This window comes from Felis catus, chromosome X (assembly GCF_018350175.1).
Source record: "Felis catus isolate Fca126 chromosome X, F.catus_Fca126_mat1.0, whole genome shotgun sequence".
Classification (NCBI taxonomy): Eukaryota; Metazoa; Chordata; class Mammalia; order Carnivora; family Felidae; genus Felis; species Felis catus.
In genome coordinates, this window is record NC_058386.1 from 15,776,596 (window position 1) to 15,793,994 (window position 17,399).

Consider the following 17,399-nt stretch of genomic DNA (forward strand, 5'->3'; position numbering starts at 1 on the left):
TACCGCAGTGTAATAATAACTCCTGCCATGCCGTGGGAACTACCACACACGGCATAATAAAAGTAAATGTTAGGGCACTTGACTTCGTGGCCTATAATCTCCCATTCGATCGGAACAGAGACTCTCCCGTCAGCAAGAGAAAAGTGGACAATTTAATTTTCATTTCTATTCATGCACAGGCCTGCATTGGAGCTCATCCACATTTCCTATTATGTTACTTGAAATACGGCCGTGTAGTCTGATACACAATATCTGACTGACATCAACAACTTCGTTTTGGACCAACTGATTTCATTCTAAATTATTATGGGCTGACAGATGCTGGTGGCTGCCCACGCGAGATCTGAAAAAGTCATGTTCTCTAATTCAATATTATAATAATTTAAAATTATAGCTTTATTAAGAGGAAACAGATTTATTTATAGCTAACACTGATGATTTCTAATGCCTTTCAGGGCTGTATTTGGCTATTCACTGCAGCCCACGTTTGGACAGCTTCAATTGTTTGAGTGACTAACAAAACATTCTGGTACCAATAATTTCCTTCTCGATTCAAAGCAACGAACAAATGCTACAAAAGCAGAGCTACAAAGCGGCCCTGAAAGGAGCCGGCCCCTCTGCAATGTCCTCTTCTCCTTGACCAACCCACCTGCAAGAGCATTTGCGCATTTGGGCCTAAAGACATTCTGCTTAAAATCCTCTCCTCCCTTGGCCTCCGGGATGTTGCCAGATGTGCTTTTCCCTTAGATGTTGACGTTGTGCGGGGTTTGGTCTTCAAGCTCTAGGTCCCTCTTCCTCTTTTCTCATGCTAAGGACATCCTCTTCCTGACTTAACTATCCCTTCTCAGCAGACGACAGCATCACTGATAAGCATTTCTATCATTTTGCAGCCCACCAAGTGATTTTGCAGAACTCGGGAGGACAAGGCGAGGAAGCTGGGAGAGATGTTAGTTTTCTTCACAAATAAAGAAGCTGAAGCTCAGAGAGTCTGAAGGAAATCACGGAAGGTTTCCCAGCCCGGAGGCAGCGCTGTGCACTCTGTGTTCCATCCCCAGGAAGGCCCTAATCTATACCCGCAATCCCGGCTGGCCTCTGCAGCCTCAGCCCTCCCCGGCCTCGGCCCTCCAGCTTCCGCCTCCTCCAGCACCCACATGGGGACGTCCGACCAAATCTCAGAGTTAACACGCTTAAATAAATCCACATTTCCCCCCAAACCGGTTCCTCCTCCGGACGTGCTTATTTCTACCCAAGTCATTTGTCCCCCAACCCTACAACCTCACGGCTGACAAACTATTCTCTCCTCCTCCCTGCTCCCAAATCCAATCTGTTACTGAGGCCTGGCAATAATTCTTTTGCACTGCTGCTTCCACATCTTTGCCTTCTTTCACAATCCTGTTGCGCAGCTCGGCTCGGGCTCTCTTAACTGCCTCCCCCCCAAACTATCAAATAACCTGACTCCTTGACTGCAGTCTTTCCTTCATTGGATTGGTCCCACAGAGCTCCATCAGTTATTATCTGAAGGCTTAGACCTGATCATGCCACTTCAGTGTCAACCCACTGCCTACAGATGAAATTACAAATCCATCCCTGTCCAACCGGATCCCGCCCAGACCTCCTTCCCCAGGGCGGCTCCCCTCCATGCCAGCACAGAGCCTCTACTGCGGCCAGGCTGATCTGTGCTCGGGTGTCGGCAGTCCCCACGGGATTCCCTGCCTGCCTCTGTCTCAGTGAATTCACCTTCTAGATCCAGATAAGTCTGTCCCCCTCACGGAGCCTGGGCACCAAGGAGCACCCATAACTCTGATCGGCATTACTTTCTACCACTCAGTGGTCAGTCAGACCGTCGGTGTCGCCTCACTTTCCATCTGCCGTCCTGGTGGCCCAAACAGACCCAAAGCTGCTGGAAGGCGGGGCTTGTGTGTGAGGGCCTTGGTATCCATTCAGCCTTGCCCTTGAGTAGACACTCAAGTATTTAGTGGCTAATTATGTGGCCGCCAACCACGGTTTCTTGCAATGCAAATAATACATGCATTACCTTATGTGCTGGAGGAATCACATTCCTCTGGGATTAAGGTCTTCTTGGTAAAATGAGAGCAAACTAAACCTCAGCATCTCTCTCTGGGCTCCGAAATAGACACAACTTGCGCTCAGCTTCCACGTATGAAGAGCTTTCATAGATCAGCCCACTTCGATCAATTTCCCAACATTTCCAAACTAGCTTGTCAGACTGAGAAATCCAAAACTCATATTTTGGTGATAGCCATCGGAGTCATCGCCAGACCCCAAGAAAACAAGGGCCAAAGGCCAAGGCTCTTCACAAGCAAGGCACAGCCTTGGAGGACGGAGAACACCTCTCTTCCTGTGGGAGGACCCCCACGACCTTCTCTGCCTCTTCACCAACTGGCCATCCTGCCTTAAAATGGGGCCCAGATGCTAAACCACAGGGACAAGACCAGAACTTTCGTCAGGCTCAGTCTGAGGATCCCTTCTCATTCACAGCCAATCGCTGCTCTGCTCTGCCCTTTAACCAGGTCGAAAGCTCCGGCAGGCCAGCATTTCTATTATTACTCCATCCGCCCAAGCTGTCAGAAGCCCTTGGTCATGCCTCCTGACTGGGCTTCTCAAAGGCTCAGGATGGGAAACGGTCTCTGGAGACAGAGCAAGTATTTTTGGTGTTTATGGTCACAACGACACATCCTACCGCCAAGCCTTTCCAAGATCTGACCATAGACCGCAAGCCGGCAGTTGCAAAGATGCAACTCTATTAGCAGGTTTGGAAGAAAACAGTACCCCGAAGAGGAGTGACCCCGGGTGACGACAATGCTCACGACAGGCACTCCAGGGCCTCTTACGAGGCCGGCCAAGAGTCACACACTTGTTTCTAAATTGAGCAGCCAATTGCAAAGATGCTGGAAGTCGTCCATGTCAAATCTGTCCCTGAGAGCGGTTGCCAAGGGTTAGGGAAGGGGTGGGGGCAGGAGGGAGGTGGGTGTGGTCATAAAAGGGTGACACGGGGGATCCTGGTAGTGATGGAATGTTCTGTATCTTGACCGTATGGTAGATACACAAACCTACACACGTGACAAAACCGCAAAGAACTAAAAACACACAAGCACTAGTAAACCCGCAGAACCCGGGGGACGTGTCAGTGTCAATAGCCTGGCTGTGATCTTGCGCTACGGTTTCATTATGATGTTACCCTTGAGAGAAAACGGGTAGAGGGTATGCGGTTGTCTCTGTATTACTTCTTAGGACCGCACAGAAACCTAGAATCATTTCAAAATAAAAGAGTTTAATTAAAAAAGGCAAATTCCAAAATACAGTCCTATTCTGTTGAATACTGTGGCCATGATAGGTGCAAAGACAAGATGTAAAGTTAAAAAAAAAATTAGTCCCTGAATCTAGACTTCTCAAAAGGGCTGTCACCCAAGTCAGACCAACGGTGGCCGCAACCAGCACACATGCGACCTCACACCATCCATGCACGCACGTCCCCAACAGACCCTCCGACTCGCTTACCCACAGAGACTCTAGCTACCTTGCCCTCTATCACACAGTGGTACCTCGACCTTTGGAAAACTCACTCGTGTTTTTAACTAAGTGGCCATTATGACACCAAAGCTCATCTGAAATTCAAATTCAAAACATTTAGTGTTGTGACTACAATGAACTCTGCCATTCTGCATTTTCACCCATTCACCTTTATACACTAAACACATAAACCACCAGAGAGTACGAATAAAAGTGTGAATGCCCACTTTTACAAAAGGTCTCTTCGTCACTTCTTTTCCATCATCGCTTCCCCTTCTTTATAAACCTGGAACATCTAAAACCAGCCGAGGGCTATGAGCCTTCCATTGAAATAGCTGTGTTAGTCCTCAGGCTGCCTGAAGGGGCAAGTCGCACTCCGCAGCTCTTTTACAATTGTGCAAACAGAAGCCAGAACGCTCTCCTTACTCACCAATGTCATTGCTGCGGTCCGAGAGATCCTTGTCCAGGATGCCGGATATCGAACTGCCCACCAAGTCAATCTTTGGACCGTCACCCCTACATTAAAAACACAAGTCCAGGCATTTAATCATTGGTGTGTGTCCTTGTTGTTTTGTCAGCTTTCTTGCTGCACATGCGTTAAGGAGCATGCCGTGCGCGGGGCAGGTGGCTCTGTCGCCTATGGGGGAGCCAGTGGGAGTCAACGAGCTATCCAAACACATGGGCCTTGGTGAAACCGGCCGACAGACTAGATGCCCACCTCTCCGGCACACATTTTCAGAGGTGGCTATTTTAATAATGACTGTTCAGCAATATACCTTCAGCCACAAACCCTCCTGCTGGTACACAGGGTACAACGTAGGGCCTGCTCCCGCCCCGTGGCCAAATAAGCACCAGCAAATGATAACTGGGAGCTTCCCTTTTAAGGAGTAAGGAATTTAGCCAATGCTGCTAGTCAAAGGTCGGCTACTTTTAACCTTGAGAAAAAGGTTTTCTGGCCTGAGGCTGAGGCATCAGCCAAGCTGTTGACAGGCACAGGGGGTTGAGTTAAAGATCTGGCAGCTGCAAGCTGGCAATGGGGCACAGGCCTGTAAAATTAGACAGCTCTTGGGTGGGTGCCCCCGTGCCCATCGGGACACGAGTGACTTCCTTCTGTATCTGGGCTAGGAACAGCCCTTAGGAACGGGAAGACGCCTGTAAGAGGATGAGAGAGATAGCCTACTCGTGCATGAACAGAAGGTTCCTCCAACTTCCTCCAAAAGGGCAGTTCTCTAGACCCTTTCAGGGGGATGAGCCCTGAATGAGATTACCCAAGGTCTGTGATGGCAGTGAAACGGGGAAAGATCCTCACCCATAAAATGAGGGGGAGAAGCCAAGCAGTTGTTCTGGGAAACTAACAGAAATGGGCCATCTCATGGCTCTTGGCAGTCATCATGGCCTGAAGCCAAACCACACGATGAGTAACAGACTTACTCAAGGAGCGCTTGTCAAATACCTATCATGCAGGGGGTATTGAGAGGGCCAAGCCAGGTGGTTCCTACTCTGGAGGGGCTCACAGTCCAAATGGGAGAAAGAGGCGGACACATGAGCACAGGCCCACATGGCACAGGCTATGTAAGTGACAGGCACACCACAGTCCCGTGAGAAGAAAGGACTGGGTCAGAGCAGGGGCCAGCGGCACACAGAGGAGGTGGCATTCCAGCTGGGCCTTGGAGGAAAAAGGAGAGAGAACATATCAGTAAGAGGCAGGATGAAGCAAGGACCCCAGGGTAGGTGGGAGTGTCCAGTGTGGCCAGAGGACCCAGGGCTAAAGCCTGAGGTCCCCAAAGCAGTGAGAGCAGAAAGGTTGGAAAGGGTCATGTTGCTGGGCTGAGTACTAGAGGGTTCTGTTCATCCTGGAGGTAATGGGGGATAGAAGGACCGCTGAGGCAGGGGACCTATAAACCTGGGGGCAAGGATGGGACTTGACAGGGCTGATACCTGGGTTTCTTCACTCAAGAAGGGGCTGTGGTAGTAGCTAGCATTCAGCATGACCCACGTATCCTCGTGATGGTGGAGAAGGCCCAGCAGAAGGAGGTAAGCCCCCGTCAGTTCCCGAACGAACAAGACTGACTCACAACCTCAAGTGTAACCTCAAGCATCCTCAAGGGCAGACCAGCATAGGTACGAACTCCAGGGAAACAAGGCTGAGCCAAGTGGCCTGGCCTCCCCCAAGAGAAAACACAGCTCTAAAACCGTGTGTGTGCATTTTGAGACTTTCTGGGCTTCTCAGGGCTCGGCCGAAGTAAAAGTTCAAGGAGAGCATGGACTACTGTACTTGGAAGGAGGAAGCAGCTTGAGCTGCACAGCACAGCCTTCATTGCCCACCTCAGCCCCACCTCCTAGGACTGTGGGGGCCCCAAGGGCAGGTATCCATAGCAGACCTCCTCTCCATCCCACCCCCCTCACCCCCGCCACCAAAGCTCAGGCCCCACAGGGCACATTCTCTCTGACAGGCCCCAAGCCAACAGGAGTGCTGAGATTGAGGGAATTTTCCTTGTTTTTTTTGAGAGAGAGACAGAGAGCCCTTGAGCAGCAGGGAGGGGCAAAGGGAGAGGAATAGAGAGAGAATCTTAAGCAGGTTCTACGCCCAGCACGGAGCCCAACGTAGGCTGGATCTCACCACCAACCTGGGCCCAAATGAAGACCAACCTGAGCTAAAATCAAGACTCAGATGCTTTAACCAACTAAGCCACCCAGGTGCCCCGAGGAAATTTATTGCAAAACATTTTATTGGCAGGGCCCCAGTGGCTTCTAATTGGAATGTAATCTTCTGAACGAAATGTTTTGGAAATGCAGCATTATTAATAGGAAAGCATTTTCTTCTTTTCTTTAAAGTTCATTTATTTATTTTGAGAGAGAGAGAGAGTACGTGCACTCGAGGAGGGAGAGAGAGAATCCCAGGCAGGCTCCACTCAGCATGGGGATCACAACCTGAGCGGATATCAAGAGTCAGACACTTAGCTGACTGAGCCACCCAGGAGCCCTAGCGGGAAAGCATTTTCATTTGTTAAAGTTCTTAAGGGCTCCTAATCTCACTGCTTCATAGCTATGGAGCCAGAATGATTTGGTGCTGTCACTCTCCAAACTAGCACAACTCAAACTGTACTCAGAGCCAGATGCTCCTGTCCTTTTGGGAACACGCCGAGGACCTAAACCTATGAGAACACATGTTCTGTCCAGGGAGAAAGGTCACACAGGCAACAAAAGTCCAGTTAATTCCACTGGGACTTTTTTTTTTTTTTTTTTTTGCATTAAGGGAAAAGATGGTTTGAGATGACACACCCTGGCAGGTGGCTGGGGAGAGAATTCGAGGCGGTGTTGGTGGTAGAAGGAACTTTATGCAGCAGTTAATGATCTGTACCTCTGAACAGCTCAGCTCAGCTGCTTCTGAACATGTGGTTTATTCGTACATTTTGGGAACTATGAATCTTGAAGCAGCCACTTCCCTCTTTGACAGCTCGAAGCTTCCAGTCGAATGTGAGCCTATGTTGAGGACTGTAGAGAACCCTACTGCTCATTACTGTGCTCGTCTTATCTGGGGCTCTATTACTTTTCTACCTTTATTTTCCCCCTTACTGTCACTCTCAACTATTTTATTCTTGTATATGTATTTTGGACAGTTACCACAAAGCCTTTCGGAAATGATTCAGGGTAAAAAGGAGTAATTTCTAAGAATAGGGTATATATCAATAGCATTTAAAATGATCATCTGCTTCGGGCCAGTTCTGGGAGGCTATGCTAAAGAAATAGTGTGAAACACCCAAGTGGGTTTTGCAGATCAATATGTTCACTGCAGTGTTATTTGTAACAAAGAAAAACTGCAACCTGGCGCTTTCATCAAGAGGGGAACAGGTGAGTAACCTCTATTTGATGGCCATGAAAATTACATTTATAAACCTTTATGACAAGAAGGACAAATACTGATGCTATGATGGCAAAGGACAGAAGCCAGTTACAAATGACCTACCCCTCCATGCACACACACACACGCATACCCTTCTTATGTATCAGGAAGAGGGATTATTCCTTTTAAGATTGGAAGATTATTTGCAGTGATTATTCCTGGGTAGTGTGATGGGTGATTTCTAGCACCCAGCTCAGCACCTGGTATACGGCAGGGGCTCAAAAACACTTGTGGAATTAATGAACATCTGGCTTTGTTCTGAAATGGGAATGCATTATGTATTTGCACAATAGATGCAATTTTTCCCCCAACGCTGTATGACATTCAGCATGATCCTAACTATGTAAAACCGATGAAAAACACACCAAATCATACATAGGGAAAAAGATGGGAGAGAAACAGCAGTCGCTGTTAACAGCAGTCGCTGGGGTAAGACTATAGGTCAATTTTCCCTTTTAAGGTTTATGTGTTTTTCAAGTTCACTTTTAATATCAGAGACTCCTACAAGTCAGGCAGCTTATGTTCTCTCTCCTTTCTCCCCAACAGTAATGTCAAGGTAAAAGGTGACGTTGCCTGACCCTTGCCTGCAAACTCTCCTTTAAGGACCTCCCTGACCACAGGTGCCCCTGTGATCACCTGTGACCACACCTGGAACTCATCCGGGAACCAGGTGGGGGCCTGTGACGTCACAAATCCGAGACTGAGAGGTCCAAGGCATGACACACCACCTGAAGAAAGAGGAGCCACCAGCCGTGAGCGACCTGTCCCCAGATGTTAATGCGCCAGCTGTATTGGGACAGGAAGCTTAGGATCCCCTCATCTCTCTGAGCCCCGGTCGTGCATGCCAAGAGCCAGACACAGGCTTTCGGCTGAAATTATCTTCTATACAGGGCCAGAAGCAAGCCTATTTTGAAAACACAGTAGGTGTCGTTTAAAAAAGGTTCTGCTCCTTCCAAGTAGGGAAGCTGCAGCTGGTGTTTTGACAGTGTTCAGACTGTGGGTGTGGAAGCATTTTACAATGTCTATTTGTAAATGCTTTTCACTGTATTTATAGACTCTTACAACAATGCTAATGAATTTCAGTTCTGAAAAATACCAGGATTTCTGAAATTCTCCAAAGCACATGTTTGGAGTGGCTGATGCCCAATGAGGCCGCAGCCCTTGATGGTCTCTGTTCTCCAGTCCGCCCAACACATGGGTACCATTTTGGCAAAAAGGATGCAACGAAATGCAACAAAAAAAGAAACATCCAATCCTTTTGGAATTTACTAGCTCCTGAGAGGATTTATGTATGGCGAGCTTCTATGCCCACAGCTGCTGAATAAAAGGAGAAAATAAAAGAAAGCAAGAATATCACCCTATGTCCAAAGATACCAGAGCAAGGCTGCCCTTACTCATTTCTGATTTTTAAATCCAAATGATGCTACTGTCTTGTATTTTTCTGAGCAATTTTGGTTAGTGACACTTGAAACACGAGACCTGGATAGGTAACTGAGGGGAAGTCTCCTTGCTTTCCTGGACAGGGAGCCTAAATTGCAGACAATGGGTTGACTAGCTCAAGGACACCCGCAGGCCTAAGTGGAACCCACGATCCCACAGAGGCAGCAGCAGCAGCTGCTGCATACTGACGGCCTGTCACAAGCCAGGCACTAGGGTCAGCTCCTTCCGTCCGTATTCAATTGTCACAACCACTCCTGGAAAGATCTGCTCGGCACAGTGGACAGGGAGCCCCCTCTGGTGAAGGGCTGGATGCCCCTGCCGCTGGGGGCGCCGTTGGCCCCTCCGGGGACCACCTCAGTTGCTGAGCGCCTCCTTGGCCAAGGCACATCCTTTTCAGGGCGGCCCACGCTCTACAGTATAAAAACCTTGCCCAGTTCAGCCCAACACAGACAACTCTGAGGAGCCACCTCAGCCCCTCCCCGTAGAGTCGGACGAGGCTTTCGCGAGCCAGTATCACAACTCAACTTCTCCCTCTGCCCAACGCTGCTTCTTTCCCCCTTCCATGGGCACTGACCCCAAAAACATAGCTCGCATACTAAGCGCTGCCTCAGGGCCTACTTCCTGGAGAACCCCACCTGTGATGCCCTTTATTTTCATCATATAGATCAGGAAACTGAGGCTCAGTGACATTAAGTCACTTGCTAACAACAGGTCATAAAAGTAGTAGGATACCAGGGTCTGGATTTGAACCCAGTAACTTTGACTCCAGAGCCCAAGCTCTCGACCACTTCTCAAAGCTGCTTCACGCCGCCTCCTGGTCACGGGGACAGTGAGTCACTGAGGATGCCGGGCGGCCTGCGTCATCACTGCTCACCGCCAGAGCCGAGTAAATCGCCTTTGCTCCCAAGTTAAAAAAGTACTACTAATAAACAACAATCACATACCAACCAGCCCAGGTGCCTGCTCTTCCCACTCAGACCCAAGACAAGAGAAGGGGCGCGTACAGTCGGAAAAGTGGAAGATGCGCCACGTGCATCCCTTGAGAACAGGAGCTCGGCCAGTGGCATGGCCCAATTCAGCCCAAGGTGGGACAGTTAAGCCAAGACATGTGGCCTGGAAAAGGTGTTGAAGTGCAGAGGAAGCCGAGGCGAGCAAACCAGTAAATACAGAAATGAACAGTAGCAATCAAACGCCACCCAAAAGAACCACAATCCTTTTGGAGGTGAGGGGGGACGAAGGGGAAAAGAGTGACTCCATAGATTCCTACTGAACAAAAGATCCCAAGTCCAGGTGAGGACTCTTTTTTGGCAGACCTCCTGCCCACTCTCAGAAGCCTCTATTCCCATAATGTAAATGTTTGGGCTTTACCTAAAATTTGTTACGGGGTGGGGGGAAGAAAAAAAGCTGAGAAGGAAAGGAAAGGAAAGGAAAAGAAATAGAAATGGTTTCCCGTGCTCATGCTCAGGAAACCAAGGCGCAACCCTGCAAATCCTCTATTTTTTTCCAGCTTTCATCCCACTCCGGAGGTGTCAACACATATGGACGACGGCAGATGTCAACGTGAAGATCCTAGAGAAATGACGTGAGTTACCCTCTCTTCTTTCTTGTTCCCACTCTGCTATGTTTCATTGCCCCTTCTAATGTAAAACTACCCCATCTGATTGTATACCTGCCTTGTCCTGGTCCCAGTGTGCAGCAAGAAAGCGAGGCCGAAGGAAGTGAATGCTCCCTGCCTGCTTTCCTGCCTGCCTGCTCGTAACATTGCACACTCAGGCTCTGACCACTGAAACTGGTCAAGGGTCTTTGCTCCAAGGATGGGACTTAATGTGCCCAAGGCCATGCGGCTAATTAGTGGCAGAAGTGAAACCAGATGGAAGCTTCCTGATGATGCCCAGTCCACCCTATCTTGGCCCACCACACCTGGGATGACAATAATCAAAATGAGTACCCACATTCACATGCTTTATGCTTCTAGAGAATTTTTCCTCTCTCAAATAAGCAACTATAAGAAGACTCCACCCATCTGTGAAGGCAGCAGGTGGGAAGCCGGTCCTTCAGAAGAGCTCTGCCCTGGGATGTCACCGCCCAGGGAGGTAAAATCCTTCCGTCAGTAAAGGACAAAATTGTAACAGCGGTGAGTCCAGGTTCCTTTGCTTGCCAGCAGGAGGGCAGGAGAAGTCTCCTTCCTTTTCCTGAGAAATAAGGGTCCAAAGGTGCTGCTGGTATCTGTGGAGTCCCTACATACCCACCTGGTGGCCAAAAATGTCCCAGGGATCGCAGGTACTTTTGACGGAGAACTTCCCACTTAACTGTGGCCAAACGAGGCCAGGGGAGAAAGAAGCTGGAACCAGAGCAGTTTTCCTGGCAGCTGTCCCTTGTACCGCGTCCTTGTTTGGACGAGCACAAACAAGCTTGGCTATTTATAGCTGGTGAAGACACGGTGGAAGGTGATGGGACACTGCCCACTCAATTCCCCTCCAAATTTCTGTTCTTTGTGCAGACTCTGCGAGCGTGTGTGGGAAGAGGCCTCTCTCCAAAGCCCATCCAGGGCACAAACCCACAACCCCCTAAGACAAAAGGAGGTTGACATCACACCCCTCATCTGCACACCCACAGTTGGGCATCTCAGAGGGGCAAGGGGCTTTAAAGATGCCAAGAAGAGGGGGCAGTCATCATCATGCAACTCTGAGAAAAGTTTGTGAGGTGCCATTTGAGAAAATGTTCAAAGAAAGAGTCCGTGGAAAAAGCGTTGTATGACCCAACTAGCACCGTGCACGTGCGAGGTGTTTAGTCCCCCACTGGTCCCTTGCCTGGTTCGGACCATCCCTGGCAGGATAACCGGTGTGCCTCAGTCTGGGCTGGGGCTAAACCCTGTCACTACTGTTGGTTCTCACTGCAGGCAATAAAATTCATTCTAGGGGCGGCTGGAAGAAGAGAGAAGGGTATTTACACAAATGAAATGAGGTCAGCAAACAATGCAGACATCCCTGCAAGGTGACAAGGTATTTTCCCCTGTGCCCTGTGGGGTCGCGATGCTCCAGAAATGAACTTCCCTCCCTCAGTCACGGCCTTCCGTGAGCCCTGACTTCCTCTGAATCTCTAGCTGCTTCTGAGGGAGGTGCTTCAAGCTTCCACCCCCTAAAGGTCTCCTGACGTGCTGTCTCAGAGTGTCCATGTTTCCCTACTCCCTCAGGGCTACAGTGCATGGCATGCTTCTCGCCATGTGGAAACCCCTCTCCCAGCGAGGTCACCACTGAGCAACCGCATGGCAGGAAAAGAAGCATGCGTGGATTTGCTGAGTGCCTCTCAGGTGCCAGGCAGAGGGTCAGGGGCTTGAGGTGCAGCAGCTGGTTTCAATCAGCACACCCGAGCAAGGCAGGCCTCAATCCACCATTCTGCAGAGGCAGAAGCAGAGACTCGGGGAGGTGCACACCTTGCCCAAGGTCACCGGCTGAGGAAGGAGAGGGCTGGGGTTTTGGCCCTGGTGTACCTGGCTCCAAAGCAATAGGTGGGCAGGAACCATCATGTCTGGCCTGGTTACCACAGTTTACTACCCAGAACAGGGCCGGGCCCAAACATAAGCGCGCGTGCATGTGCGTGCACACACACACACGCACACACACACACACACACACACTCCTCTCTCATCACTGTACCCGTCTGTAAGCCCCCATTTTCCATCTTTTTTCCAAGTTTCTCACAAGACAAGCCTACACAAGCTTGGCCACCTGCCCATTCTCTCCAATTCATGCCAAGCCTGTCTCTAGCCACCAACCATTGCACAGAACTCCTGGACTGGGATCACCAAGGGTCAATACTAGTGACCAAAGCCTGTGGATGGCCTTCAGCCTCCCTGGTGCACACTGTGGTGGGGTTCTCAGAGCATGTTCAGCAAACCAGCGGCGGCAGGAGCAGCACTGGGAGCTTGCTCGAAATGCAAGTTCTCAGGCCTTCCCACAGATCCAGTGAATCAGAAACTCTGGGGAGCGGCAATGTATGTGGTAATCAGTTTCCCACCGATCTGTAGTTGTTCCACATTCCTTTCTTCTGGCTTCCTTGACATCACACCCCATCCACCCTTTCTGATGGCACCTAGTCCTTCCTCTACCCTATAAATAACAATTTCCCCCACTGCTGGCTCCACTCTCTCCTCTTCTCTACTCTAATCTCCCGGAGGGATCATAGCCATTCCATGCTTGGAATTACCATCCATGAGCCAGTGACACCCACCTCTGTAACGTCTAGCCAAGATCTCTCTCCCGAATTCTCCAAAGACATGGCTGGTTCCTGATTTGGGGAAAAGAAGGGAAACGCTCCAACACTACATGATGCACCACTAGGACTCTTTGAAAAGACCTCTCAAACACTCGAGTAATCCAAAGTCCAAATGAGGGCCTAAACACCCAAGTGCACAATTTACGGGCCTGCTCGGGGAGCATTTGCACGCACCAGCGATCTTTCTCTTCCTCTTGTTTGATTAATTGACTGATTGGTTTATACCTTGTAAGAGCAAAGAGGTCTTTTTAAATGCTTCCTTGTGGTAGGCATGGGGGCCAGACCCCTCACAGAGTGATCAGGACCTGGAAGCTGATTTCCTGTTCATCTGTAACCCCAGGGGCTTGAGCAGCCGGGCTGCCTGTGTAAATCTAAAGAAAAAGGAACTTCCATGTGGGTAAATTGGTCTCAAGAGAGACATCTGCCCTTCCCTAAGCACTGAGTTGATGTTTGGCATATAAATGTTTACTTAATCTTTGCCTCAAGCTCAAATGTCTCAGAGCTCGACGGCGTCTTATCTCCCAGTGTTCCTGTGAAATCCAGGCCCCATCTTCATTACAAGTAGAAACCTTGCAATTCCACTGCCGTCCCCACTGGAACCGGTGTTTCATCTACACAGTAGGGCCTCCAGCCTTTCACAGGAAAAGTACCTCATGGGTTTACATTTAAAGCAACAGCCATCTCCGGGCGGCACAGGTCTGGGAAGTCACCGGGTCTCCTGCCCACAGCTTGGTGTCCAAGACCCAGATGCCCACCTTCTCACTGAGATCCCTCCTCCGACACAGGCGTCCACATCTGAACTCAGGTGTGCCCTGTGGGAGGCGTGAGCCACGGTACCAACTCCCCCACATCTGAGGTCTCCTCTCTGAATGGCTTGCTACCAGCCTGACCGTGGAATCTTTCTTATCACTGAATGTCTTCAACTGCCAGAACACACTAACATCCATGGGGGAGGGCACTGGCTTCTAGAACATCAGCCTCCCCTCACTTTGGCTCTTGCCATCTTCCTGAGCCTATGACAGCCACGTGGGCAATCCATCCCCAATGCCAGCCCCTCCTTCCCCCGGTCCCTTCAGTTCTTATGACCTTCATTCATCTTCAGTCACCCAGATTCACGGCCCCTCTCTCTGTGGATAAGTTCATCTTCAGACCTACTCCACCTGTGAAGTGATGAGCACACGCCTCCCCTCTCTGACCAGCATCTGCCATTCTCCTGGCCATCGGTTCTTCTCTATGCTTGCTCACCTCACCTCCTCCTTATGCCTTTCAGCTTCACTTCCTTCCTCTCCACCCCGGGCCCCCTGTCTATCACTCACAGCCCCTGGAACACTGGCCTCGCTGTCCCCGCCCTGCCAGTCACCTGCCCCGTCTACGTGGAGAGCACGCGCTGCTCTGTGCTGGATGTGCTGTAGCAGACAACGGGCAGGATTCCCCTGCAACTCAGAACAAAGGTCCTGCTCCAGCTTCCCCGCTCTTTGGGAAGAAAATGAAAAAATACCACAAATTAGGGTATCTATGTTTGCAAGGATTAACAAACCTGTTCTAGCCTGCTTCTACCTCTTTCCCTGTTGGGTTTATTTACTTTTGAAGGCACACACCTGCCCTGCCCCTCAGGTTTCTGGCGTGCTGCCTCTGCTGCACAGAATAATCACTTGAGCTCAGAGCAACCTGCTTTTCTCCAGCATTTCCTTGGATTTGGCCTGTATTTTCTTTTGGACCCTTCTCCCAAGTTCCAGCACCTCCTTTCACAGAGGTTTCTGAACCCACATTTGGTACATCGGTAATACATGTTACGGGACATACAGCGTGACAGGTTCGTGTGTATGTGTACACACACATACAAAAAGGTTTGGGTATATTCTGTCAACTGAAATCTTTCTATGATCAAATATCAAAACAAGTGAGTAGGCTCTATACTCTTGAGCTTCCGTTTTCTCAAGTGTGAAAATGTGGCGGACAGAATGTTCGTTGCCCACCGCCCCCCACCTTAGATACGTGGTGGGCTGGGTAAGACCAGCAGACTCTGTCTTCGCACACTGTGAAATAATAACGAAGGCACCCCCAAGGCATAGACTTTCAAACAAAGGAGGCACTTAGGGCCTAGTAGAATCTCTTATCATTCAATTTTTAAATCAACTCTGGTACTAAATTTTATTTTTTGGGAAAAAGTCTTTTTTTTTTCCCCCTGTTAAAATTCCATCTTCACTTACTTCCCGGAAATTGGAAGAGTATTCTTACCAATGGGTAAGTACATTAATGGCATGCTTCCACTTGCTCAGACTGGACACAAAACTGCGCCCGGGTGTCATTCTAGTTCTCCTAGATGTGATTCCCGGAAACTGATCTATAGCTGAGCCCCAGCAACACTGAGATCCCGAACAGCGCCTTGCATGCAGGGGCCCCTCAATACATTGCTGTTACACGAATGTATCTAAAAATGACTCCCCTCTTCCTAAACTTATGTATTCCTTTATCCTGAAAGATACTACTTCCTGTTTAAATGGAAAGAAACCAATCTCTTCTGGAAGCCACATTTGGCAGCAAGCTTTCTGGCTGGTGAGAGCAAGTGTGAGCCCAGACACTCCAGCGAGAGGGGCAATGCCTAGCTCCCTATGAGGATGGCAAATGATGACTGTGTGTCCGTGTGTTCACCTTTCTGTCCATCCATGTAGTCAGGGAAATCCTAGAGAGGATTTGGGTTTACACAGCAGACAGTGCCTTTTCTCCAGAGGATCACTGACACAAAACAGTTTGAACGGTGTTGACATTCCTACCTCAACTAATTGGGCAGAACAAAACAAGTTCATAAACCAATATACGGGTTGGTTGTCCAATGTACCTGCTTAGCAAAAAATATGAAGTGCATGAGGATTGAGAGACAATAAGCCTTTCTTTGATCTTCTTAAATTGCTTAAAGCTGAAATCCATGGCACACTGGGTGACTCAGAACATGAGACACACACACCACAGAGCTTGTACAGGGCCTGGGAAGGATGATGGGAGAGGCAAAAGTGAACAAAATGTAAGCACTGGCACATCCCTCCCTTTGTGGGAACCGTGGCATTCAACAAGTGTGTTAAATGAGCCACTACCATATGCTCAACCCTGTAAAGCATGTGGAGATGACAAAACACACTCTTGATCTGCTTTAAATCTGGTAAAGGAGTCCGCGGGTGTGAGCATCCCAAGTGCACAGCATGGGGCCCCACACTAGGCGAAACATGGGGTGTCAGGCATTTGGGAGACAGAGCAATCACAAGAAATAAGGGAAGGCTTCCAGAAGCTGGGTGTGCTAACTGGGCTCTGAATTCGGGGAGCGTTAACAGGTGCATGAGAGGTAGCCAGGAAAGGGTAGGGAACTGTCAAAAACGTGGGAGAATCTAGACGAGGGATTCTCACAGGGTGAATGAATGTGGGCCAGAAGCTTTCAGATTACGACCTGGGAGCTTGTTGAAAATGTAAATTCCCAGGCCCACCCCAGACCTACCAAGTCAGCGACCATGGGGGTGGGGCCCAGTGATCTGTTGGAACAAGGTCTCCAGGTGACTGACCCACGCTCAAATTTGAGAATCACCAAGTTAGGGCAGGCACTGTCCTCCCTTCAACTGGCTGAGCAAGAGGCCAAAGCAGGTACTGGCTCCCCAAACGTTCCCAGCCTTGTCTCGATCTGCCATTTCCTAGGACTCTCAGGCGGGAAGCCAGGGGCTCTCCTCCCTTGTCCTCTTTCTGCAGACCCAGTGCCCTGGGGGCTGGGCCACCACAGGGTGAGTGGGAGGTCGCAGATGTGAACAGTTACATTTCCCACTGGCTTCTGTACGGAGCCCTCCTCACGCACCTTCCCTGGCGATCCGTACTTCTAATGGACAAGCAGAAGACGCGCGAGCTGGAGGCAGAGAAGAGCGAGGGAGAGGCAAGAAGCAAAGGGGACTTCTGTGAGCCCAGAAGGTCAGCAGTTATAATTTGCTTCTCCCTTGCATTCAGGTCCACAGGGGAACTAACGGGACCAGGTCTAATTGATGGCTCACAAAGTCTGCACCTATCCCACAACGAGACGGGTGACGGCAACCTTCCAAGGCAAAGAAGCCATTGGAATTGTCCTTCTCTTCAGATCAGATCATGAGAGAGAACAGCAAGAATATTATGGAAATTGTTACTGACCTCAGGGAAATGTGTGTAGTCCCTGGCAGACTAAGAGAGTTTGGCAGAACGGGCCCTCTTTTTCCCTTTCACCCGCCACAAAGCGATGTAC

General features: G+C 49.7%; 1 protein-coding gene across 10 annotated transcripts in view; it reads right to left on the reverse strand.

The window, feature by feature from the left end:
- The window catches only part of SH3KBP1 (SH3 domain containing kinase binding protein 1), a 334,393-nt gene that overhangs the window by 30,850 nt on the left and 286,144 nt on the right, over positions 1-17,399 (reverse strand). For all 10 annotated transcript variants that reach the window (XM_023249326.2, XM_019823637.3, XM_023249328.2 and 7 more), the window contains one exon: positions 3,962-4,047. In XM_023249326.2, coding sequence (XP_023105094.1) covers positions 3,962-4,047 — 86 coding nt within the window. The remainder of the gene's footprint in view (positions 1-3,961; positions 4,048-17,399) is intronic.